Source organism: Harpia harpyja, chromosome 23 (assembly GCF_026419915.1).
Source record: "Harpia harpyja isolate bHarHar1 chromosome 23, bHarHar1 primary haplotype, whole genome shotgun sequence".
Taxonomy (NCBI): domain Eukaryota; kingdom Metazoa; phylum Chordata; class Aves; order Accipitriformes; family Accipitridae; genus Harpia; species Harpia harpyja.
Genome location: NC_068962.1, coordinates 17,138,324 through 17,163,932, shown reverse-complemented (window position 1 = coordinate 17,163,932; position 25,609 = coordinate 17,138,324). Strand labels below are relative to the sequence as shown.

The 25,609-nt window shown below is 45.0% G+C and overlaps 1 protein-coding gene across 2 annotated transcripts in view; it reads left to right on the top strand.

Moving 5' to 3' along the window:
• HMGA2 (high mobility group AT-hook 2) overlaps positions 1–24,318 on the top strand; it is a 120,776-nt gene extending 96,458 nt beyond the window's left edge. Inside the window, exon 5 of one of the 2 annotated variants that reach the window (XM_052774712.1) lies at positions 21,150–24,318. In XM_052774712.1, the coding sequence (XP_052630672.1) occupies positions 21,150–21,197 (48 nt within the window). In that variant the 3' untranslated portion in view covers positions 21,198–24,318. Of the gene's footprint in view, positions 1–37; positions 1,116–21,149 lie in introns of those variants that run through there. The other variant, XM_052774711.1, reaches the window with a different exon arrangement.
• Positions 24,319–25,609: the final 1,291 nt, after the last annotated feature.

Below are 25,609 nucleotides of genomic sequence, written 5' to 3'. Positions count from 1 at the left end.
TTCTTCAGTATTTAAACTGGTCTCCTTTACTGTAAAGAACGAAGAGAAATACATCAATCGTATGAGCTGGGGGACAGCTGTTGGCTTGCTAGGCACAACCACCAGAACAATTCACATGGTGGCCCTTGGGAAGGAGAGGAGGAAGCGGTGGATGGTGCTTGCTCAGAAACGTCCTCTTTTTGCAGCAGCCGCCTTGTGATGATAAAGCAGGCACACGCACACACACACGTGGTGCGAGTCCGGCATGTGATGGGTATCTCTGTGCGTCCTGAACGTGGGTAACTGGGGACTGCTTACAGCAAGGAGGGGGCACAGGTATAAAACCCTTCTCCCCACTGGTCTAAAGGAGCCTCTAAATCCACAAAATAAAATAGGCCGAACTTGGTAACTGGACTGGATCCGTCATAAAGACTAACACGTTTGAACTTCTTCTGTTGGATGGTATTACTCTTCTTTAACACCTTGGATAAAGTGCAAGCCACAAGCTGTCATGAAACTGGTCAAACACTGCCTTCACGATTGCCTCCATTTTCTTTCCCCAGCCTGCCCTGTGTTAAAAAAAACCCAAAACCTAACTCTGCCGCTTTGTTACATATGCATCAGCAGAGAAGAGCCTGTGGGCATGGGAGCAGGTCCATCCCTGCTCAGCAGAGTCCATGGGCTGTGCTGCTGTACCTCCATGAATATGAATGATTGCTGAGTCAAGAGCATAAAGGGTCCGTTGCTTTTCTGGAAAGAGGTCTGCTTTCAGAAAGCAATAATACTTTTGTTTTTCCACCTTATGGTTTTAATACATTATTGTACAGGGTACATTGTTGTAATATCTACTGTAATCTGAATTAGGAGCTGTTACGTAAGAAACAGAAAACATCCTAGCTGTGAGTTGAAGGGGTGAAATGATGTAACTCTCCAAAGCATGTGCAAGAATCCAGTTTCTACAAAAGAAATCAATACAGTCGCAGCAATGATGAATCCGTGGCGCTGGAAGTAATATTAATGTTTCCAAATGGCGGAGATAACATACAGGATGAATGTAGTAGTATTTTCACGTGAGGTCAGTTCTGCAAGGAGAGGTAGTGTCTTTTATTAGGCCAGCTTATGCAAGAAACACAACATCAGTCCCTGAGGACTTACCATCTATAACCTTCTGACTACACCACACAATTCAAAACACACCAAGTTGTTCTAATAAAAGATATTTCCTCTCCCTGGTCTCGCTTATATCCTCCGACTGTTAGGGCTGCCATCAGGCGATTCCTACTACAACATAGTAGTAAATCTGCCGGCGGGCAGAAAGCCAGCCATCCCCTCCGTGGCACCTGAGAGACAGGGAGGCTTAAACCCTGCTGCGCAAAGGAGGCCAAATCCAGGAACCCGAGAATCCCCGGAGGCTGTTCGTGTTGCGGTTTCCTCCGGTACGTAGCAGAGCTCGTCCCTAGCGGAGCCCGCAGGATGAAGGGCTCTGGAGCGGGTGGCTCTGCCCGCAGCCCAGCCTGGCAGAAGCCGTTGCTGCCGATGGCACGTGCGGTGCCGCTAGGTCTCCGATCTCCCCGGGCGCTTACTCCGGCGAGTGTTTTGTTTGAACAGCAATCTAGTGCGAGCCCTAGCGCGAGGGAGGAAGAAATAGCTGGGCTGGGCTGTGGGAGGACAAAGAGGGGACCTGGGACTCCGTCTTTTGGTAGCAGAACAAAGTAACGACAGAGTTAATTGATGGCGAAATGATGTAGGCGTTTGAACCGAAGCACGAGGGTTCCCTGTACGGGTCTTCCCCTCCCTCCTTTCCCGAAGCAGTGATCCTGGTGGGGATGCCGTAGGGTGTTTCAGCCAGCCGAATGCAGCCGCCGCTGCACGGTGCCTCGGCAGCATCTCCGTGGTCAGAGACAGAGAGAGAGAGAGAGAGAGAGGAGGAGGCCCTTTGACATTCGCATTAGTAATGGAAATGTTTGTATGGAAAACGAGGAGGCACAGAAGAATGCATGAAAGGAGAGAGAGGGCTTTTTAGAAGTCCCCAGTCATCACAACACAACTAGTGAAATTACGCTCTTTAAATTATTTGTGTGCCATGTCTTCACTCAGAGAACGTTTCTTTTTTTTAATCCTTGGTCTGAGGATGTTCAGTGAAATCATTGACTTGTCTTTAACCCTTCCTGGTTTTAATAGGCCTCGCTCCCACGCTTATGCTAGCACAACATTGCGGTTTTGCTGGGTGTGGGTGCATGGCAGAGAACAAAAATGATAGCTGTGAGCAAGCGCTCGTGACAGTGTCTTCCTGAGGCTGAAAGAAGGAGGAGGTAAAACAGTGTAATTCCTGGGAGAATCAGGAACTTCATGCTGCTGGGTTTCACTTAAGTCCAGTTGCCTTTCTCCGTTTTCTTTTTACGCTACTGAATTTCCCTTTAAAGGAGGGAGGTTCAGACTCAGAATTAACAACAAGAACATGAGCTCATGCAGGCTTCCTAATCTGAGCTGTCTAAGGAAATAGTGATAAATAATATAAACATGGGGACTACATGGAAGTTCATGGAGGATAATGTAAATCTTACACTACATTCAGAGGAATCTCTTCCTTTTCCATCTGTTTCCTTCAAAATATCCTCCCAGATGGCTTTACCATGTGGCAGTCTGGATTAAGTTAAAAATGTATTCTTTCTTCATCAGTGGGGACTGTAAGAGGTTACAGTTGAGAACTGCTGTGTGATGGTAAGTGTGTTACCCCAGCCCGCCTTGGTAAAAGTGGCAGAAATTCTTGGTCAGGCTTCATCCCTGAGTGCTTTCCCGTGCTTTGAATTTTTGGTGCATTCTCAAAGATTTCTATGAGCATTAGTTTACATCACCACTGCTGTTGTTATTGCTGCTAGCGCCTATGCCTCTTGGGTTTGTGCTATTTTTAAAAATATAGAAGCAGCAAGACCAGATAAAATTCTCATTTTATGAATAACAGCTCTGTTCCCATTACTGTTTCCCAGATTTTAAGCATCGTGCAGGGCTCCGCCATGCTCTAAATCTCTTTATGGATATCTGCTGTCCAGTTTAGGGCCATACAGATGCCTATATAAACTTCTGCAATATCTTCAAACATCCCCAGAGCTCTGAAGATTTACCATCACACAGAGGGTAAATGCAGCCGTAAAATCCACTGGAAATCTACACACCCATATCATAATACAAACCTTTAAATACTGTGGTCTGTACACATCTTTGTGATGATCACTGACGCATACTCTCACACTTCTTTGGGGAAATGAGGAAAAGATAGCCAGCCTAGCTGCGTGATGTGGGTAAGTTTAGCACTTTCACGTAAATACGTGCCTAAACCTCAAAAACAAGACGCTCCTTTGAAATCTGCTCTGTCACCAAAGAATGAACAGCCAGATCTTACAATCATGATGTAGTAATATTCTTACCGAGGTGTGCAAATAAGAGGTCCAAATAGAAATAGAAATTTCTCCATTTCCTCATTTTTAAGCTATTTGTAGTAGCTGTAGTCTCAGCCATATGGGGGAGTTACACTCTTAAGTAATACAAAGGAAATAGATATTTTTAGGAAAACATCATGAAAGCCATCAAAGTTTTCTGGAAACAGGACATGTTTTACTTTTATCATTTCTGGAGAGAAGAAATACTGTGAGTGTAGAACAGCCCTTTGAAAATCTTCTTATAATCTCATTGGGAGGTCTATTAAACTCTCAAATGCTTGCAGATCCTTTGTATCTGAGTCTGAAAGGCAGCATATCAGTCAGAAAGACAGTGTATCAGTCAGAAGAGTATACATAAAGTGTACGTAGAAAAGCATACACAAAAAAGCGTACAGAAAAAGTACACCAAAAGTACACTTAAAGTGCACTTAAAGTGTACTTTTCTACCTAATGCTAAACACATTAGATGCTTTTAAAAGAACATCCAAAAAAATCAAATCCCAACAAGAATAAAAGCTAAAAAGAAAAATGTTATTTTGTATAGGAAAGAAAATGCAGGTTCGCTGTATTTCTTCCTGTTGCTCCTTTCTTAGTCTTGGTATCAGTAAAGTTATGCATGGTAATTAGTCATAATATATATATACCTCACAACCTCAAGTTATCTGTGTTCCCCAGCTGCCTCCATCACATATGCCTACTCAGCATAGGACACAGTAAATGCTAAAAGCTTCAGACAGGCTCTGCAGCCCAGGAGCTACATCTGTGATTCACACATTCATATGCAGCCCAAAAGCGGCAGACTTTGTGAGCAGAGCAGAGCCTGGGACCCGTGGTGGTTGTGTGGCAGGCCCGACGCGCTGGGACACACCTGGGAAGTCTCAGGCAGAAATGTGGTAGAAATACTCCAGAGATCCACTTTAGCAGGTTGAAAAGAAGCTTCCAGTGTCACAGACAGGATGGCAAAGCCTTTGGACCCAAGCAGGTGCACATACACATCCAAGAGAGCGTGTGCTGCTGTCCAAGCCCACCCTGTGTCCTGCCGAGCCAGGAATATTGCAGCCTTACTCAACTGAGCCTTGGCTGTAGAAACATTGGAGAACCTCTGCCCTGGAGGTTGACCTGGCGCCCCGCGGTTTCATTGCTCTTCCCACCGCATCCAGCAAGCTGTGTTGTGTGTCCTGTACTTTTTCTGTATTTACTGATACGGAGCGTCAGAAAGTTGTCAGATCCCAGAGGGGCAAGACTCTATTTTCCAATGGTACCTGGAATTTTATACGTCAGCGTAGGGTAGGTGCATGTGTGTTATATACGCCACTCCAGAACATCCTCTGAAAAGCTGAGTTACCATTCTTTTATTGTTTTTTTTTAAAGCAAATACTGAGTGTTTTCCCAAAGGCAGAGGTAGGGGCCATCTTATATGTGCTGGAGGCTCTTGGTACCATGTGAACACATGCCGAGCGAGTGTATATCCCAGCTCCGTCAGCCCAGACTCACCGCACCTCCCCGTCTGGAGGGTGGTCCCAGTGGAGCTGCCCAAAGCTTGCCCAGTGGGGCTGAGCCCCAGCCCTGTTGCGGGGCCCTCCGGCTCAGTGCCCTGCCTCCCACCACCACCAGGCGGGGGGACGATGCTTGTTGGAGCTGGTCAGAGGTTTCGCATAAATAGCTTCATGATGAAATAACCTGGGTTTATTGACCCTCTTCCCCATAGATGTCCTTGGAATTTTTGTTTTTCAAAAGCTTCACAGTATTATGATCACTTGGGGACTGAACTTTTTATATCGAAATAGGGTTTGGGTTTGGTTTTTCAACACTTTTGCTTTGCAAAATCCTTCCAGATTTTGCTTTTGAGCGTTCTGGAAACATTTTTCTGATTTGAAAACATCATTTTAACAAATGGATAAAAATGTCATGCGAAGTCTTATGAAAAATGGCTCCAATTTGAAAGTTATGTTTCGTCATTACCAGTTCTGCTGTTTATATTTCAGGCAACCTGTGAGGATTGCTTCATGTAAAATGAAAAAAAACAAAATTAGAATATCAAACTTGTGGATTGCAGCCAGAATTATTAAGAAATTAGGTGGATGCCTGAACTGCAGGAATGGACCTACTATTGCTCTGGGAGAGGTTTGAATCTGATTTTAAGGAAATCAGGAAAGTATCTTGCTTTCTTCATGGATGCGGTAGATGGAGTCTCATGGAGGGTGCGGGGCTGTACGTCCTTACTTTCTTCTTCCAAGGCAAAATGGTGGCAACTGCATGATGCGGTTTCCAAAGGAAGACATATTCAGTCTTCTTTTGTAATTGTTTTTTTGTGACAGGGGCACTGAATAGTTTGTCTGATGACTGGAAAAAAAAAACAACAAAAAACCACAGGTTTCTTTTTAAAAAAAAAACAAACACCAAAAAAAAATCTGGGGAAAAATAAAGAAGTTGCAATTACCAGTTCTGTGAACAGATGAAGCACTAACCTGTGCTAAAGAGTGAGGTCTAGAAGAGGAAGCTGGCTATTTCTGACAGCAAATATTTTGTTATTTATACGACATAACTTCTGAATAGACTCTGAATAACATAATTGAATGAGGCTACACCTAAATACCCAAATCAGTGTCGGATTCAGGTTTCCAAGGTTTTAAGTATGTATGATTGTCATTTATTACGTAGCTATGATAGAGTAACATTTTTGAGATGGCTTCTTCCAGGAATTTGGCTGTAAAGAAATTAAACAAGTAAGTTGAGATATTATGTGACCAGAAGGAAGGGAAGAAAAAGAAAAAAATTACCTCCAGGACAGGATTATATTCAGATATTCAGTCACTTTTAAAGAGTCAAAAATCAGAAATACATATAATGATCTGAAAATGGAGGTTGCTGCTCTGTGAGGCAAATTTTTTTTACATTTTTATAGTTTCTTTTATTGATAGTGGTAGGTGCACGCTGGCCTCGCAGTGTTGGGATGGCAAAGACTTTGCCAGCAAGTACAGTTTCACACAGTGAACACTGGAGCCACGAGGTCAGGACCACAAATCAATTTTATAAAAATTACTTTTGTAAAAATTGCTTTTGCTCTCAGCTCATTTGAGTATTTTCTTCAACTGAACCCGTCCTACCAGTAGTGAAAATACAGAAAGAGCTCACCCAGCATTTCCACCATTTCATGGAGAGCACAAAGGGAACAGGCAGATGGTTTTTACAAAGGTAGTTAAGCATTTAATTGTGCATCATAACCAGTGCTTCACTAGATGTTCAAATAACCTTTGTAATCCAGCCTTCGATCTCTCTGATTTACCAGGAGATACACAGGTAGCCCTGTTTCCCTGCAGGCAGAATTTGGGTGTTTGTAGAGAAAATCACAAAATCCCCCGATCCCTCCCTGCCCAGTCTCTCTTGCAGTCAGCAGGCGCCTTAGCGTCACCGCCGGAGCGAGAGGCACGTGCCCAGCAGCTGCACTGTCACAGCGCGCTGCCTACCCCGCGCGCCCGGCTCGCGTTTTTGGGGTCTTGAAGCCCTGTATGGCCCCTGCTAGGACCCAGTATTTGGGGGGGGAGTGGAATGAGCTTTGCAGGGGAGCAAGGGGTAGCCGGCTTCTCGTAGGACCGTGGTGGCCACCGGAGTTGCTCTGGAAGTAGGTCACTTGAGCAGCAGCCCCATTTCTCATCCCAGCAGCGCTCCTGGCTGCCAAGGGAGAAAGTGTTCTTCGTGCCACTCGCTGAACCTGGGACACAGCGCAGCTAATGATTCAAAGGCCGGAGAGCCACTGAGTAAACAGCCAGGGGAAAGACGGTTTGGTTGAGTCCCAGCTTGACAGCAGCACCGGCCTCGGTGCTGCCGGGCAATGCCTGAGCGCGGGAAAGAAACAGGATTTTGGATGGTCCCGTCTGTTCAATTCAGATGCATAATTCAGTCAGTAAATGCTGACTGAGTTACGCATCCCCATGCTTAACGTACCTGTGGCCCACAAGGCGGGCTGAGGTGCCTGTTCTGTGTCCCCAAACGCTGCCTAAGGAGCAGAGGTGCCCCAGCCAGCACCCTGCTGGGTGAGGCTCTTGCTGCCTTTGAAGCCATTAGTGCGGAGCACTGCAGTGTGCAAGTCCCGTTTTAGGCCAGTCTCCCAGTGCCTTGATTCCCCTTCTGCTAAAACTGAGGTGCCGATGCTCCCTTCTTGCATAAGGGACTTCTGAGAGTGCACACACTCATGATTTGATGTGACTAAAAAGGAATCAGATTTAGCAAGATATTTTTGCTTCACGGCTTGTCAGGGACTGTCTGGGGGATTCAGAGTCTTGCCTGCTGCAGCGTGCTGCTTGGAGATGTCATGTCCTTGTCAGCCAGTTTCTGAGTCAGTCGAAGAGCAGGAGTGCCACGCATAGCCCAACACAGGAGGAGCCTTCAGCTCTGAACAAGAGCAAAAAAAGGTTATTTTAACTGTTCAAATATGCAACATTTCATTCCTTTGAGACAAGCCCTAGAGCAGGAGGCAGCTTTCTGAATGCAGTCCTGGTCACACATTTGCCAGTTCAGTACAGACACGCTCTTGGGTCACTGCTCTTTCCTTGTGTGCTGGGCAAGACCTGTCCCTAAAAGCACATATAAACATCCAGGGACTATGGCTGTTGAGCCGCTCCACGCGTAGCTCTTGGAGCAGGCGCTGCCGTTGGTGGCAGAAGGCTGGAGGCCGAAGGGGTAAGCTAAAACGTTTCCCTAAGTCAGCAACACCCCTCCTTTGCCCTCTCCCCACCTCTTCCCTCTCCCCTCCCTGCTTGGGGAAGAAGCCCGGGACAGGCAGGCGATGGCTGTGGACAGGGTGGCTTTGCGTTTGACCCCATGGCCGTGGCCACAGAAGCTGTTTAGGGAGGTACTCCATCCTGTTCAGAACTTGGCTCCAATTTGACACGAGCTGAAATCTCACTAATGATAGCCAGAAGAGAAGGGACTGTGATCTGTGCTTGGGAAACACCATTGAGGAAGATGGCTGGGCAGGGAACAGCGTTTAAAAAAAAATGTCATTCAAGAGTAAATTGGACACTGCTACTTTTGCATACACATGCTACATATTTTGGCCAAGATTTCCAAGAGTCTGTGCTGCTAACACTTGGGTATCTTCACAGACACACAGGATTCTAGGCAGTATTTGGCTGCCCTCTGAAAATCTGGATTATTTGAAGATGTTTCCCAAATAATATCCAGAAAGTTGAAACTACCAGAACGATCAGCCACTGGACTTACAGCAACAAAAATAATCAAAATGCTAATTAGCGAAGACGAGGTGTGTCAGAAGGCTGCGCAGGAAGAAAGTGCTCTTCTCTGAGAGCTTGGTTCCTGAGCTTCTCATAAAGGCTCTGCATCTTGCAGAGTCAGCATTGTTGTTGCTCCTCCGCACCCGTCTGAAGTCACTGAAAGATGCCCTATTTCCTGACATAAATATTATTAATAGATACTCCAGGGCTGTAACCCAGCTCATCTGCTTCACTGGAAAACATGGGTACATGAACCTTCTATGTAGCTGCTTCTAGAAATTGCTACATCTTTGCTGTGCCAGTTCAGGACCATATAAATTCTGTTGCAAATTGTATGTTAAAAATGAGGTATGCTGCAACGGATGTGCAATAAGGTAAACACAATGAAAATCAAAGTTAAGACCAATGAAAATAGATTTTTTATGTATTAAATAATTTGCTAGGATGGTCAGTTACAGTATTTGCGTACCAGCACTATTAAAAAAGATTTGGCTAGGGAAAAGAGCAGTATGGTCAGCCCTTATTAAATGATATACATCTTTAAACATGTTCTGGAAGGAAGCAATAAGAAGCCAATATCGTATTTTATTCTGGGGTTTCCATGACATCTGGGGAATTTTATAAGTTCCCCTTGTTGCCCAGAATAACAGTCTTGGAATGGAAGAAGAATAAGGAGCATTTCACAGCTACTCTGTCAGTCACCGTGGGGCATTTGTGGAATTCGGTGAATTTAGTTCCTTGAAATCAGTGCTGCCATGCTACCCTGGGGTGACATCTGGCCTCCCTGGGCAGCCCGTCAGCTTGGGACACCTGCGCCAGACGTTAGGGCTGGGGTGGGGAGGCTGGACCTACGAGCATGCCTCCTCCCTTGCAGCCGAGAGAGGACAACTCAGGCAAAGGATTCTATCATAAGAGTCGGGACGAACTAAAATCACGACAGACGCCCTAAAACCATTTTCCCTGGTGCAGCTTCCATCCCTTATCACTTTGTTGGTGCTCTCATTGCGCTGTGCCTTAGTGCTGTGATGGTGTGAAGCAACCCAGGCGGCAAGGGCTGGCTGTGACAGACAGGCTGCTGTCTGGGGGGGCCGTTCAGAGCTCATGGTCATCAGTTGCTCATTGGATGTTGTGAGCATGGTGCTGCTGTTTATAGACACGGTAAGAAGTTTGGGAGTATCACTACCACTTAGCAGACTACGCAGTGAGAATTATGCTCCTAGGTGCTTCACGTTGAAGGCTGCAGGAGTATGTGGGTGGTTTTCAGACATCAGCACATTGCCAAGCAGTGCATGGAGGACCTAAACCTTTGGGCAGTCCAGTGTTTGTAAGCATCTTGAGTTCATCCTTATAGGAGCTAAATAAATAAATGTGCTTTTCTCACACCGAGGAAGGAAAAAAGCCATTCAAAACGACAGCCTGACTGTTGGGCATTGTAGCACTCACATCACTATAGCAAAATATCTCATGGATCCTGTTTCACTGGGATCCCAATGCTGCAAATGTTAAATTCTTTATGAAGTCTGCTCCAGCAGATGGTGAGCATCGCCATGGTGAAGTTCTGCTGCTGATCCCATTGTAAGGCATTTCTGGAAATGCCAGAATGTTTTCAGAAAACGTTGACCAAAATCTCTTTTTAGAAATGGCTGTTGCTTATATTAAAAAGAGATATAATATCGCCAATGTACTTCTTGCTTTGCCTCTGCTCTGTCAATATAGTCACATTGTTCAGGGCCGATCTCTGATCTCACGTTTGGAGCGTTATTTGCCACACAACAACCATGAGAAAAGAGAAGGAGAGAAATAAAAAAATGAATCACCCACATTCTGCCCGAATTCAGATCTCAGATTTCCCACATCCTGGTATTTAATTTCTCACAGAGTTACCAATGGTTGATCTCACGGCAGGATTAGTGGGAAGAAAAATGAGAGCTCCATTGAAACCAGACTTGAGTCTGGAAGGAAGGGACATGTGAGCTCTAGGACCCGGGAGATATCAGATTCAGGGCAGCGAATGGCTTCCACCCCTTCCCCTTCCCCTTCCCTGATTCTCATGCTTATTTTGAGGCAAAATCTGGAAACTGAAATCAGAACAGCAAAGAGACAGTTAAAGTATGTTAGGCAGCTCACCCATTGCTTTAATAGTCTCCTGAGAACTGTGTTATATAGTGAGGCATTAACTGTAATTTATATTAGCATTTTTTTATGTTTAGGAAGAGGAGAATAGATTAACATTGAGGTATAAATTGCAGTAAATCTGTCTCAGTCCTACCTAAAAGAAAACATGTTTCCACCAGGGTACCTTTTCTGATTTGATTATAGCATATAGATGTGTTCAACTGGAAAAGAAACTCCCATAAAAGGTTCTGTAATCAAAAGGAAATAATCACTATCTATTAAGTTGGACAGCCCCACTCACTTTGAATCAGACTGTCTTGCTTGGAGAAAGAAAAAGCTTCGCCCTGTGGTAGCACGGATTGCGGCGCAGATGGAGCTTGAAAAGTTGGATTGCCGCTCTGTGCTGAAGAGGACCATACCTTATCGCCCTTTCCACCAGACTGTGTGGAGATATTCAAGAAGTTGAAAAAAATCTTTAAATGCATCACTCTAAATCCGATAGGAGCTGAACATATTAAGATGACAAGAAGAGTATGTCATTAAACCGTAACGACCCTTTTTGGATTACCTGGTATTTGTAGATTTATTGGCAAGATGGCTTAAATTAGGGATATATTTTTAGCCTGCAGCATTACATAATAAAATAGCAGCAGAATTCTTTGCAGTAAAAAAGGGAAGGGATGGGGGGTGGTTTATTAAAACCAACACAAACTTCTCTGATTTTGCGCTTTCGCCTGCACAAAGAGGTGCTCCATGGTTACACAATCAGTAAAGTTTGCAAGAAAAGCATTTCCATTACCCCGTTTTGCTCAGGAGTCGTCGCCCTGCCTTTCAGTGCAGACCTGCTGTTTAGTCTGAAACTGAAAATTAAACCCAGAACTTCAGCTCTCAAAGTTAAATACTGTGCTTTGCTGCCAGCACACAGCCTCACCAGTGTCTGTGTGGTAAGATCGATGATTAAACTCTTCAGACGTTTTTAAAAGCATTTTACAAGTCTGCTAAGCTTTCGTGTTTTGGGTTGGTTTTTTTTTTTAAGAAAAAAATCATTTAGCTGAATTATACCACAGAGTCTCACATGAACTCTGCTGAACCAGATCGGAGCACCCCGCTCGCTATCTTTCAGAAATATGTTTCTCATTTGGGGGTGCGTTTCCGAGCACAACCCGGGGAAGGTAGAGCCCTGCACGTTCAACCCTCTCCTTCAGAAACAACAAAAGAAAGGAAGAGAAAAGCCGGGGGAGACCGAGGAAGAGCGGCGGCCCCGGCGGAGCCCCCCGCGCCCCTGCTCGCCCCGAGGCCTGCGCTGGCGGGCGGCAGCATGGCGCGGGCCGCTCGGCCTCGCGGCTGGCACTCGTAAAAATGTCACCGGTGCATTTCCACTGTGAAAGGCTCTTTTATCTTCCCTTCCCGCAGCCCCTTTCCGATGGGTACGCGGGGCCAGGCCCGGCGGCTGCCGCTCGGCCTTCCCGCATGGCTGGGCCCTAATGAGGTGTGTGCGGCTCTTGGCTGCAGGTTTTCAATCTCTTTCTTATTACTTCAAAGCTGCTGCTCCGAGGTTCAGACAAGTTTGATCACTTGGCAAAATCTCTCAGCTGGGATTCAAAAGGGAAGACGCTTTACTTTATTATTTATCATTACAGATAGATAGCTGTTCCCAAACCGCAGTTGCCAGTGGCTCCGCGGACGGAGCTGTAATGCTTTTTTAAGTGATAAAGGATTGGAGGTGAATAACTTCTGGCAGTTGCTTCCTGTCTGTAACAAGCAGTCGGTTTTAGGTGGGGGGGGGAAGGAGAATAGAAGTCTAACAGGCCTTACTTTATTCTCCTTTTCATGTTCTAAAAGGGGGGGGGGGGCAAAAGGTAAATGATGTGGGTTTGACCTCCATTTCAAAGCCTGTCCTAGTGTTCCTTTCCCTACTCCGTTCTGGGAGACCTTCACCGTATTCCTTCCTCCGTCGCTCAACATCAAATACGCGCGGGTATCGGCGCTGTTTCCAGTACCACAGGGGCTCAGGAGGAAGGCAGACGCCCTCAGGTTTACCTGTGTGGGCTCCAGCGTCCTTTTGGGCATTTCAGTGAACTGTACAAGCCTAAGGATTTTTAAAGGTTGGCATCTACCTTTTTTTCACTCTTTCATCTAATTATGAACATACGTATTAGTGATTAGAGACCATTATTAGAGCCTCTGCTTGCCTAACGCTCCGGTCTGGATTTTGGCTCTGGAGCGTGGTGTGCTGTGTGAATGCAGAACAGTTTACCCCTCCTCCAGTTTACAGCCTCCACAAGAGGTTTGTAAGAGCAGCTTCTCAAAGTTGGGGTTAGTCCAGTTCGGTTGTATATGTTTGTAACAGCACCGCTGCCTTTTTTTCCTTAATATTTTATTTCCTTCCCACCAGAACTGTTTACATCTTGTAGGTTTGAAGTTCTCCAAGACAAAATATGTCTCTGTCAGTGTTAGCACAGCACCCTCGATTGCTTCAAGCACCATTTTCACTTTAGGTCTGTGCTTTGCAGACTTTAAATGGTGCTTCCTGCAAAATTCTTCTGACTGGTACTGAGATTTTGCTGAAGATTTTAACTCTCCTTTTAATCACATGGGGAACAGATTTTTTCGAAGTGTTTTGACCTCCCTGGGTCAAAAAGGCACTTGCTATACTCAGATGCCAAAACGCGTTTAAGAAATCTGGCCTGACGTAATTTGGACAGCTGAGTCTCAATTTCAAAAGGCTTCAGCAGCGCAGGCTTCAGCGCTGAGCGACATGCTGCCTTGCAGAAGCCTCATTGCTGAGTTAACTTCAGGGCTGCTCTAAAGCCCATGGCAAAGTTGGGCACCTGGAACTGAGGTTCGTTCAAGCCCATCTGTAGGAGACGTTGAGAGGCAGAGCCTAAGGCAGGTACTTTTTAGGGTATCTAAAAGTCGGCCAGCCTAATTCCTGTCTCTGGAAGTTCTCGGTGTGAGCCCTCCTGGATTTAAAAATCCTGTGTCAGATAAGCCCTTTCTTTCAAAGTAACCAGAGAGACTCATTATCACTCCATTGTATCAAACAGTTCTCCTAGTGGGAGATAAGCTAGGAGATAGAGAAATGTTTTTGAATCCCCCTTAATCTAACAGGAAGAAGAGACTTGAATCTAAGTTTAAAGAAGGCTGTCCTGTCCTGAGAGGATCCTCCTGAGCACTGTCCTGGTCCCCTCCAGTTATCTGAACCTGTTACTCAAGGACCAAAACTTGGCCAAGCCTTGGGAGACACTTCCTCCAGCAGAGGAAGGGGATCTCTAGGAGTGGTTCCTGGGCATGCAAGGATGGTAGCTCGCTCTGACCTCTACCGCTGTCGTTGGCCTGGGCCATGGTCACCAGCAGCTGAGTCCCAGCGCAGCCCCAGCAACATCACTCTGGCTGCCCCAGCTAGTTCACTTCCTCCAACAGCTGGTGATGTGGATTATCCAGTAATCCCCATGAGCAGCCTTTTTGCCAGTCGAGCAGTGTTGTTCCAGCAGTGAAAGGAGAGGAGACCCTTAATTTGCTTGCTAACTATGCTGCTCAAAAGCCACAGGCTGGTCACCTGCAGGACAGCATCAGTGTTTTGCTTTATTCTCTCTGCTTCCTTTCCATCTCTCACAGAATATATTATTATTTATATAAAAGCAGAGTGACTTCAACAGAAGAAAGATGCATCCTTCATACACAACAGTTTGGTGGGTAGGCTTCTTCCTAGAAGGTAGAAACCTCAGCTTGAAGTATCTGCTTCAAATCAGAGAGCATGGGGATTTCAAAACAAGTCTGCATGAGTTTCCAAACCAGTGCTATTGTATATATGCACACTCAAAGATGAGTCTTATTCTTGCTGACTGCATTGCCTTCCTAAGCGTGGAAACTTTGAGGACGTCTCCAAGTCAAAATGATCTTTAAGACACTTGCCAGCCCTCAGACTACTCCCAAGAGCATTAGGCAGCTCTGCGCATGCCCACCAGCATGCAGTTGGGCATTGGGAAAGTTAAGCAGCAGCTCAGCAAGGCTGCTTGCTAGTATCCAAATATTGGGCTCACGCTATGGGCAAGTCTGTAGTCTTTTGAAGGCCAACATCCTTACATGACAAGGTGGGGCATTACTGGCTAAGTCCATAGGAACTTACACATTTAAAGCAAGAATGTTGGTTTCCAGTCCTTAAATCTCAACCCCAAAGTGCCCCATCAGCTGCCATCTCTCTACTTGTCTCTCTGTTTATCTTTAACGTCATTAAAGTACCGAGAGTTTTGCTTCCCTGGGGGGACCTGCCTGCTCACTACCACCAGGCCTGTCCCGTGCGGTAGTCAATGACTGCAGAAACAGTGCTGGGAGAGGGTGGGGGGTCTCAGAACTGCTCTGTAGGCAGAGTTTTTAACTGTGCTTTTAGCCACCAAGCTAGAGTACTTGTGCTCCTTGCATACTGGCAGTGATGGTGCACTGAAATTGCTTGCTTGTGGGCTGGTTGACTTATATGTATTCCAATACAGAGTTTCTGTATTGAAATAATTTCCTTAGGTGCCCTTCTTAAAAACATGCTTTAACACCCAGTAAGAAGGGTTGTGTGGCCTTTCCGTATATGGTCATGGTGATCTCTTCTGCCCTAATAAATCCTTTTATTGTGATGTGTGAAGTAAATATCTGCAACAATTTGAGCTCCGAATCCAGCTTCTGGAATTAAACTTTGCCTTACTGCTGAGTGACAGCTGTCACTGAGCTCGCCAGTGTGCTTTGCAGAGAGTGAAGTAGCTCAAAGCAGCAGATCCCACTCTAAGCTTCAGGCAGAGCAAACCTACTCTGAGTGTCTAAAGCGGTTTGGTGTGTTGGCTGTGGAGCAGTCAGGATGGCACTGTGTCTCAGCTGGGCACAGCCTGGGCCCCTGCATCTGCAATAGGAGCCACTGGCTTCAGGGACTCCTCCGAAAATATTAGCTTGCATGCCAGGGGATTTCAGACAAGTTAACAGCAGACAATGGTCCACAGTTTGCAAGTTGCTCTTGTCAGCAGTTCTTTTTGACATATCTATTCAAGCATACCCTCTTGAGCTTAGAAAGCAGCCAGCAAAATCTGTGCCAATAGCTAATTCTTTGTTATAAAATAAAAGCTCTGACAAATTCAGAGGCTCTGTATGTAGCATTACTGTGGTCCTGAAGTTCATCTCACAAAATTGGTTCTAGATTTTTAAATCCACGGTTCAGAAATTCATGAGCAGAAGGTGAAAAAATTGAATTGCCAGCTGAATTGCCAGTGAGTTTCTTGAGGCAAAGACAATTAACCGTGAAGTAGCCATAAAGGGGCTTTGCCCCAGGGTATTAGAACAGAACAAACATTTTTACAAAAATGCCAAACAGTTGCCCTTCTGCAGGTGGGGAGAATGCTCCTCTCAAACGCCAACAATTGTCTCATCATCAGGTTTTGTTGTGACCACGTTGTGGGCGTCCACAAAAAAAAAAGGAATGCAGAGGATGTACAAAGACCGAACTAAGCCTGTCTGTTCTGGAGGACACCAGGATGCTACTGGCTGCTTGTACTGCCAGAAAAATAGCCTGCACCAACCAAACGTGGATCACCAAATAGAGGTCTTGGGCCACAGGTAGAGCTACATTTCACCCACGCAGGATGTCATGGGAAAGAAGTCTCTGGGGAACACGGGGTGACTCTGACCTGAAAAGATACTGTAGTTTAAATACGGTCATTCGTTGCACAGCTCCATTCTGGATGGTGCCACGTCTGAGCTTTAGGAATGAAGTGCACATGCTAGTGGTTATCACTTCACGTATTCCTGCAGTTTACATCAGTTTGTTTTTCCACAGTGGAGAATCTTCAAAAGCAGAGATGCAGCATCATAGGTCTAGAGAGGGTTAGTGGGTCCACACATCTTGACACTGCTGTTCTGTGCCCTTTTAGGTGTCCCAGGGGATCACAGGCAGCCACACAGAGCAGGCAGACATGACACATGAGACCAGCACCCTTCTGGCCTGGCTGCTGGATACCAGATGAGATACCCAGGGCATCTAAAACAGCCCCAGGCTCCTATCTTCAGGCAACAGATCCCACCAAGGATGTTGTATTTTGAAATCGTGTGTTGGGCAAGCCCACATAGGCATACTGGCTGCAGATAGGACTTCTAGATATCTAGAAGTGCTTCTGCAGATAGCAGAAGCCTGCTGTCCTGCCTCCTGGTCCTTTTTGTTACCTTCACCACTGTTAAATCAGCGCTAACAGCAGCGGTGCCAGCTCCCCACGGAGTAGCCCTTCAGAGGGCAGGTACCTGCTGTGAGCCATTGGGAAACATTTGTCCTTTCTCTCCTGCTGGGGCCCAACATCAGTGAGAGGTGAGGGTCCCAGTCTGGTGTCCACGTCTGCCAGCCGCTTGCCAGTGATACCCCTCAAGAAAAGACCTGTTAAACATTTGTGCACATAGGAGCTTTGGAGAAAGCCTTCTTGCTGCTCTTTTTTGAGAGACACAGCAGCTCCCCATCGCTCCCTGCTTGGCAGGGCAGTTACAGCAATTAAGGGTGGAAGCAGCTTAGGGTGCTGGCCGCAGTTTGTCGTACAATGTCGCGCTGTGACCTGTAGCAACTCAGGATGAACGTACCCGTTGCATGGGACAACCAAGGACAGGACGTGCCAGGTAAAACTGCCCCTGTGGCACATCCCTGTGTCAGTCAGCCCCTGAGGATACATGTATGGGGGGCACATGGATGCACGGGATATTGTCTTAGCGGCAGGGAGTAGAGTAAAGCCTGAGCTATGCATGTGAGTATTTACCCTGCCCTTCAGGTGCTTGTCCTATTCACCCTGAGCTCTGCATGGCTGTAGCTTCCCTGTTAGCTGGATCCGACCTGGTTAGTTTGAAGCTTTCTCAGGTTTCTCTTTGCAGTCTGCTGGCCCAGCTTCTCGCTAGCTTGCTGCAGCAGAAAACAAATAACCAGGGGAGTAGCTGTTCAAGGCAAAACTGGGTCGATGAACATTTACGCTCAATTAACACATGTCACCATTCTGTCTCCACAACGACAGTGAATGCACCTAAAAAGTGAGAACAACCTGAATTAAGGCTGCTGCGTAACCTGAAACCTTTGCTTCTTGGCTGAGCCCTTCCTGTGGTGGTGTTGCTGAATTTACGCTCTGCATGGCTATCGCACTGTGACTGAGTGACTTGGATTTCTCATGTCTGCTCTAATGACCGTGCTTCTTGATTTTTGCCCTTCTCGTCAACTTGATCAGAAGCACATCTGGACTTACAAAATATTTAACTCCAGCCCCAGTTCCTCCTAGGACTTTTGACTAAGGGTCTGATCCTATGATACATGGCTATGCCATCGACCTTGGTGGGTCTGTGAGGGCTTGTAAGTGCCTGGAGGGTGCTAACTGATGGTGAAGCGTCCTTCCCCTGAGGTTCCCAGTGCCCTGACATGCCAAGCAATGCACTTCAGTGGATCTCTGGCTGAAATGATTCAGTGCAGAGCTGGTTTGCAACTTCTAAGGGGTGCACAGTTTTCAAAATGCCTGCCCCCCTCCACCTTCTGGGGAGAATTGTGTGGGCGTGTGGGTGCCGTAGAGGCAAAGAGTGGGTTGAGGATCACAGCAGCACAACCTTTTGATATTTGCAACCCGTTTTTCACAAGTGCAAAAAATCCTTCTCTGTTCCTGTCTTATACATCTGCATTTTCTCTTTCAGAACCTCTACTGGCTTCTTCCTTTGGGTCCCTCCATGCATATATGTCTGATTTGTATTAGCCCTTTGTTTGAATTGTAAGCACTTCAGAGCAGCAATCATGTCTCCATCTGTGTCTTGACAAGGGACTTACATGATAGGTTGGCTTAAAACCACCCGTCTGCAACTGAGCTATCTTAGGCTTTTGCAAGGAATGAACTTAATGAAGGAAAGTTTTCTTTTTGCTGCACAACAGTCTGATCCTTTTGCCAGCTTTTCTTCATGAAAAAAAGACTTTCCCAGGACTGATGTGAATTTGAAGTCTGCCAGTCTCAAAAATTTTTTAATAGTTAGTTTATTATTTAAATTTGGGGGAGGGGTGTTATCTTGATTTTTTGTTTCTCATCCTTCCAGGTACTGCAGGTACATACATTTGCATGTACATATGCAAATGAGAGAAACTCATTCTTCATTACATGAACATATATATACACATGAAGGAAGAGCTTCTCATTAATTTTCTTGGTCACTGTAGAAGGGGCTACAAGGAAAAAGAAATACTGTGAGATTCACAGTAAAAATCACTAGAGTGGGCAAAACTTTAACTAAAAATAGCTCTTTGTGGCCACCCTGGCTGGACTCTGAGTATGTCCTTCCACATACTTTGCCACTCATCCATCCTTCTTACGCTGTGATCGGAAGTCTACCTTCATGGAAGATGAGCCCATGAAGTTTCAGTAGTCTCCTGACAAGCCAAGCATAAAACGAAGAGAGCTGCTACTCGGTGCTCACGCGTGCGCTGCCGTCTTGTGGGAAACAATGATGAGAGGCTCAGGGCTGACCACAGTGCTGTAAGGAATTAAGCACACGATCATCACCAAATACCAAAACACGTCTACCTGTATTATTTTAAGAGCCCAGAACCCACAGTCGTAATTTTTAACTGAAATACTTGGCTTGGAGGCAAAGCCAGTGTCTGCCACGATCATCCCGAGCTCTGAATTAGCAAGGCTCAGACCAACATATTTTGCACTGTCTCTCCACATGCAGCCCAAATTAGCCCTTCGTTAGGTGCCTTAGACACCATTTTTCTTCTTGACTGAAATGTTGTAACAGTCACAGTCCCTGTTCTGCGGGGCAGATAAGCAGGGAAAATGCATTACGCGTTAATGGGATGCGATGGAGTGTGAGCTCAGGTCCCCCAGTGCTGCCAGGGACGGAGTAAAATTGGCTTGATCGTTTCGTGAGTCGGGGATCATTTTCGTAGCAGCATTGTGAATATAACCCTGCTACAACTGGTCACGAGTTGTTGTGAGGAAGAAATCCTTCTGCATGATAGATCGGTGTCTTCTGGAATTTAAATATTAATTGAAAATTCAAGGTCAGAGGGCAGCTGACACTTGACTTTGCTCTCTTTCCTCCGTCCACGGCTTTGATCATGCTACATCTTCCTTTGTGCCTGGTGCTCGAGAGAGTACCCCAGGGTCATGGCCTGTTTCCTAGTCAAGAGGTATAAACCTACTGGCTTAAATATCTGAGGCCCAAGCTTTAACGGAGGGGTAAGGGTACGAAGGGAGAGGGGGGAGCGCTTGCTTCATGCTTTTCACATTTCCCACATAACCCAAAGCAGACTAAACAAAACCAGTGTGAAATCTCATGGCTTGATGCTGCTATGGTTATATTTTTTAAGCTGTCATCCATTCATTTATACTTACGTTTATTCCCTGGATTTACAGCTTTTTTTTCAGCCTTTTCTTGCGGGGAGGTGGGGGGGAGGTTAAAGCCTTTTGAAAGGAGATTGCAGTGAGCAGTGGCCTATGATTAAAGCCCAGTGTTTTTCCTTGATGCTGCTCCTCTGCAGCAGTGTCACACATGGTAGCATTTAGGAGCCCTTCACAGCTGAGGTGTTTCAAACACTAATGAATGGAAGTTTGGTCATATAACGCAGGCAAGCTTTAAGGCATGCTTTGCTGAATGGTGTACTGTAGTGGCCTGGGAAAGGAAGAGAGTTATAAATTGTGTCAGTTAGCCACCCAGACAAAATGAAGCCATGTGGAAAATCAAATCTATTAAAGTATGAAGACTGTTATAAGCTGTTTTAAGCTGGTCATTCTTAAAAGGTCTCAGTTGGCTGAGGGGGTAAATTCCTCTTCATCCTAGATCTTTTTCACGTGCTGTCTTAGGCAGTGATGTGCAGCGTTTGATAAAAAACAACTTTTCACTGACAGCCGCTTTTATCAGAAATGTTTATTGCCCCCAGTTTACCGCCCGTGTCCTGAAAGGTACCGCACATTTGTTGAATAAGCAACATAAGAGCATCGCGTTTGGTCGGGCCTGCTGACGGCAAACGTGAAGGCAGCGCTAGGGCGGAGGAGGACAGCTGATGGGGAGGAGAAGGCTTCCCAGAGCACCCGCTTAACATTGGATACCTGCTCAAAATGCTTTCCACCTCCTGGCTGCCCGCGTTTGCTGGCCCTAAGAGGCCCATGACAGAGCACGAACTTTTTCTTGGCAGCCCCTGGGGTAGGAGGAAAGCCTGGCAAGGCAGAGTGGGAGGATCAGAGAGCAGGGAACCTCCTTCCCCGGGGTGGCTTCTTGAGGTGTCGCAGCAGCTGTAAAGGGCATTTTGTTAGCTCCGGAGGTAATTGTCAGCTGCGTGAGAGAAGAGTGAGGTGGCAGCCTAAGACGCACAGTCGCCACAGTATTTTTTTCTGTTTGTGTATTCTAGGAAGAGACTGAAGAAACGTCCTCACAAGAATCGGCAGAGGAAGACTAGGAGACAGCACCATGCAATTTCTACCTCATCAGCAGTTGGGTCTTTTGAAGGGAGAAGACACTGCCTTGACCACTTATTTTCTATTGCCATGGTCTTTCCACTTTTGCCTGGGGGAAAAAAAAATAATCGCATAACCTTAAAAAGGATTTGACTAATCATCTTCTTTGTAATCCCTTCACAGTCCCAGGTTTAGTGAAAAACTGCTGTAACACACAGGGGACACAGATTAACGATGCAACTTTTAATTACTGTTTTCTTTTTTCTTAACCTACTAATAGTTTGTTTGAGCTGCTAAGTAAGGGTGAATGGGTCAAGAAGAGCTCCAAATCAGGTTTATGTCATTCACTGCACTGCATATAAACAAGAAACTTGTAACATAGTCATTATAATGGGCATTGAAATAGGAAAGGCTGGGTGTGTAACACTAAAGCCTTGCAACACTTCCAGCAACCCACTCCCTACTTAGTGAACTCCCTGTTTTAGAACACCAAAGATAAGGGATAGATACTACTCTTTTTTTTTTGTAACCTTCTTGTAGACTTGTACTTGATTTTTTTTTTTTTTTTAAGACTTACTGTTATTTCAGGAAAAAAATTGAAAGCTGATCTTTCACTTCATTCAGCTGGTAATTGGAAGAAAGAAATCAACCCGAAAAAGGTACTTTCATTTTGCAAAAGGGAAGAAAGACAAAGATACGTTGTATAGTTACAGATACAAACATATCAGCAGTAGTAGTAGTAGTAAACAAGACGAACAGCCCTCATCTTCTGGACAATAGGAAGCCAGATGGAGTTGGCTTTCTGTAGAGCCAGGCGTTTTCTATGGAAACAAAAATGACTGACACCAAACACTCTTATGCCATTAATGACTAAGTCTTTATCGAGAAAAGTGTTTTAAAACATACAGAAAGGTACCTCAAAATTAATCATGAATTTATCTGAACATAAATAATCCAGATGTTTTGCTTAGTTTCGACCGATTCCACTCGCCCCGTACCAGTATTTCAAAAGAATTGAATCTCTCCTCATTACTCATCAGTCATGATGTAAGAACCAACACCACGTACCTCAGCTAAGCTCGTGCATTACTTTAAGCAATGTATTTTGACATAGGATGGTTCACTGAGCACCTCTGTGCCAGTGGCATTTCTCCATCTTTTCATTCAAAGCAGCACTTTTAGCACCAGATGCAATATTACCCCACTATTCAATACTACCTCTGATTTTTGCAAATAACTCAACAGACTGATAAATACATGCTGCTATACACATTCAATGCAGGAAATTTTTACTGGGTAGATAATCATGAGTATCTGCATTTTCCCCTTATTTCTACTTCAACACTTAATTGCAGTTAAGGAAGCAATATCTTTATTGTGTTTCAGCATGACTATGTATTTTTCTTTCTCTTGGTTTGTTTTTGGTTTTGTTTTTGTTTTTTTTAATGTACTTACCCTATTCTCTGCTAGACTTCTGTGTAATGTACTGTTAACTTGAATATATTTTTGTACTGAATTGCTGATAGGTTTGTAAGGATAATTTTCTTCAATGACACTACATGACATAGAAAAAAATTTAGCTGTAATGTTTAAATATTACTGTCCAAGTTTGTACCTCAAATGAATTGTTTAAAGAAATGGACTAATTGATTGACAAAGACCTACCTCCAGACTTTAAATGGAATGAACTTGTTACTTTCAGCATTAGTTTTGAGACGTTTGAAACAGTTAGGACTGCAACTAATCCCTAATTCAAAACTATTTTTGTAAAATAACTTGTGGAAAATGAACACATTTTAAATTACTTTCGTATTAAAAAAAAAACCGAACAAAAAAAAACCTTCAAAGAAACTTGAAGCTTTGTAGGTGGGAAGCAACAAGCTCAGCTTTTGCATAATGCAATCACAAATATGTGTTTTAAAAAAATAATTAGTAGATTGTAAGAAAATACTTGACAAGTATTTTCGTGTATTTTACACAAATGTGATTTTGTAATATGTTTCAGCCAGATTTATTTTAAATGCTTCTTATGTAGAGGTTTTTTTATTCTCCTCTCTCTCACTTTCATTGTTCTTTCTCTCTCTCTCCTCTCCTATTTCGTTTTCTCTATTTCTGTTTTATTCCCTTCTTCCTCTCTTTCCTAGTCAGTACTTTGTACCATTGTATTAATAACTGGGCCAGGGGTAGTTTCTCAGGAAGGCGTCTGTTGGTATGGCTTTAGTACCGAGCCAAATGCAGTTAAAGATAACTACTTACTGGCTTCTTCCAAGAGGCAGTGTCAAGAAATGCGGACCTCCTCGAAAGCCCGCAGAGGGTTCAGTGACGGAAATCGCTGAGAAAGAGCTGATCGGAGTATTACAACCAGGCACGTTAATATTAAGTGAAAGAGAAATAATCCTAGCTATACAGTAGCTCTAACAGGCCAAATCCAGCGTCACTTGAAGGCAGTAGAAGGAAGTCTGCTGACTTCAAAGGGCATCGAATCAAGCCTTAGCAAGTCCCTTTTGGGGTTTGGGGTTTTTTTTGCATTTTTTAAAACCACAGTATTCAGTAGATGACACAGAAATAATCGCTGGGTGTGTGTCACACTTCAACCTCCGAGAGACTTACCACTCTGATGAACTGAATCTTGTATTTTCTATATATTGTAGTACAATCAAAACACATTACTACCTCTTAGGGCCTACTATACCTCATTTTTTCAGACTGAAAAATTGCATGTGGCCATTGAATCAGTGAGAACATCATAAAATTTTTTATATATATAGTTTATTTTTGTGGGAGATAAATTTTATACGACTGTTCTTTGCTGTCATTGGTCACTGCTAACTAAGACTGGACATTTAACTCTTCTACCATTTCTGCAAGAGAGGTGTGTTTGCAGGAAAAAAACGCTTCAAGATGTTTGACTACAGTTTACTTTTTCTTTTGAGTGTCTTCTAACTTTTTGCTTTGTTCTTCGTGTAGAGTTGCTGTCTACGATTGTACTTCGAATCGCTTGCTTGTTGAAAATGTTCCTTTAATGGATTATCACAGTCTGTTCAGCACAATAAACATAATAGCCTCTGTGATCCCCATGTTGTTTGATTCCTAGACTTTTGTCACAGTTCCATAAAATGGGTAATAAAGTTTGGTCACAGTGACCAAATTTGTAAAAACTTTGCATGCAAGTAGTCTTTTTTTGTCCCAGGCCCGGAGGCGCGTGCCTTAGAAATAGTGCATTTGCTGTTAGGGGTCCCAGGGGTGGGCACTCGGCAGAGGGACACGTCTTACGAGGCTCCCCTAAAGGTGAGGCACCCATTCCTGGCCTGGAACGCACTGTGCCGAGCTAAGGGCGAAGCCGTGCCCTTGGGGACCAGCGATCCTACCCACCAGACGGGAAACACCACAGCACGGGCCAGGCTGAAATGGGTTTTGTTGCCTGGCCTCGGACCTGCCTCTCAGGGGGTCCACCAAGATGACGAGCCTTCTCCTCTTGTTTAGGCAAGATCGCAGTTTGCATCCAAGCTTGTGGAGTTTCCATTATGGGCCATGAGGTTAAAAAGAGCAGGTACTCAGAGCAGCAGGGACAGGGATGTGGCTGGGTACGGTCTGGGGCGCAAACTGAGGAGCTCGGGAAACTCTGTGTGTTTGGCACAGGCAAGTTGGGCAGGATTCTTCTGGCTTCTCCTCTTCATTTGCTCTTACACGGTCCCCTGGCCTGTTACAGTGAGATTTAAAGATTGTGGTGCATGTCCATTGGTTCATATTTGCAACCATGCCTCTCTCACCTAAGGTGGTTGTTCAGATATGAATGCCTCAGATGTTTAGGTTTACACATTCTTTGTGTTCACTCATTTGCAGACTCTCTGCCTAATCCCTTTTGGCCTAGTAACCTCTGCTTTCCCAAGGGCTTCATGGCATTTTCCCTTTGGACTCAGTTACTTGTAAAATAACCAAAATACAATCACAAAAAAAGCATTCAGTAGTAACACCCATTCAGTCCTGAGTCAGAGATGTGAGTAACTGCATTCATCACATTATGAATCCTCCTCTCCTTTCTCACCCTGCTTGGTGGTATTAAAGGATCATTCCACTTTTCAGTCTTCCTGGTGATTTTCTTCCCTGTGGTTGCCATCACTTGGCTCTTCCTCTTACTTTATCTGATGTGATGCTCCAGCTGTAACCCACACCTGATGGATCAGCCAAGTGGCTGAACTTCTGCTGCCCTGTGCTTAGCTCCCCTCTACTTCTTATTAGTCATTCCTCCAGCTTGCTTCACTCCCACTTCCCTTCTCGGGGCATCTTCCAATAAACTTCTGCACGCTTTGTGCCACAGTGGGACTATTTGTGTGTATAAAACTAATCGGCTTCTGCAGGATCGAGAGTGCTTTATCCAAGATGCCTGTGGCAAGGGTCATATTAAGTTTCTGCT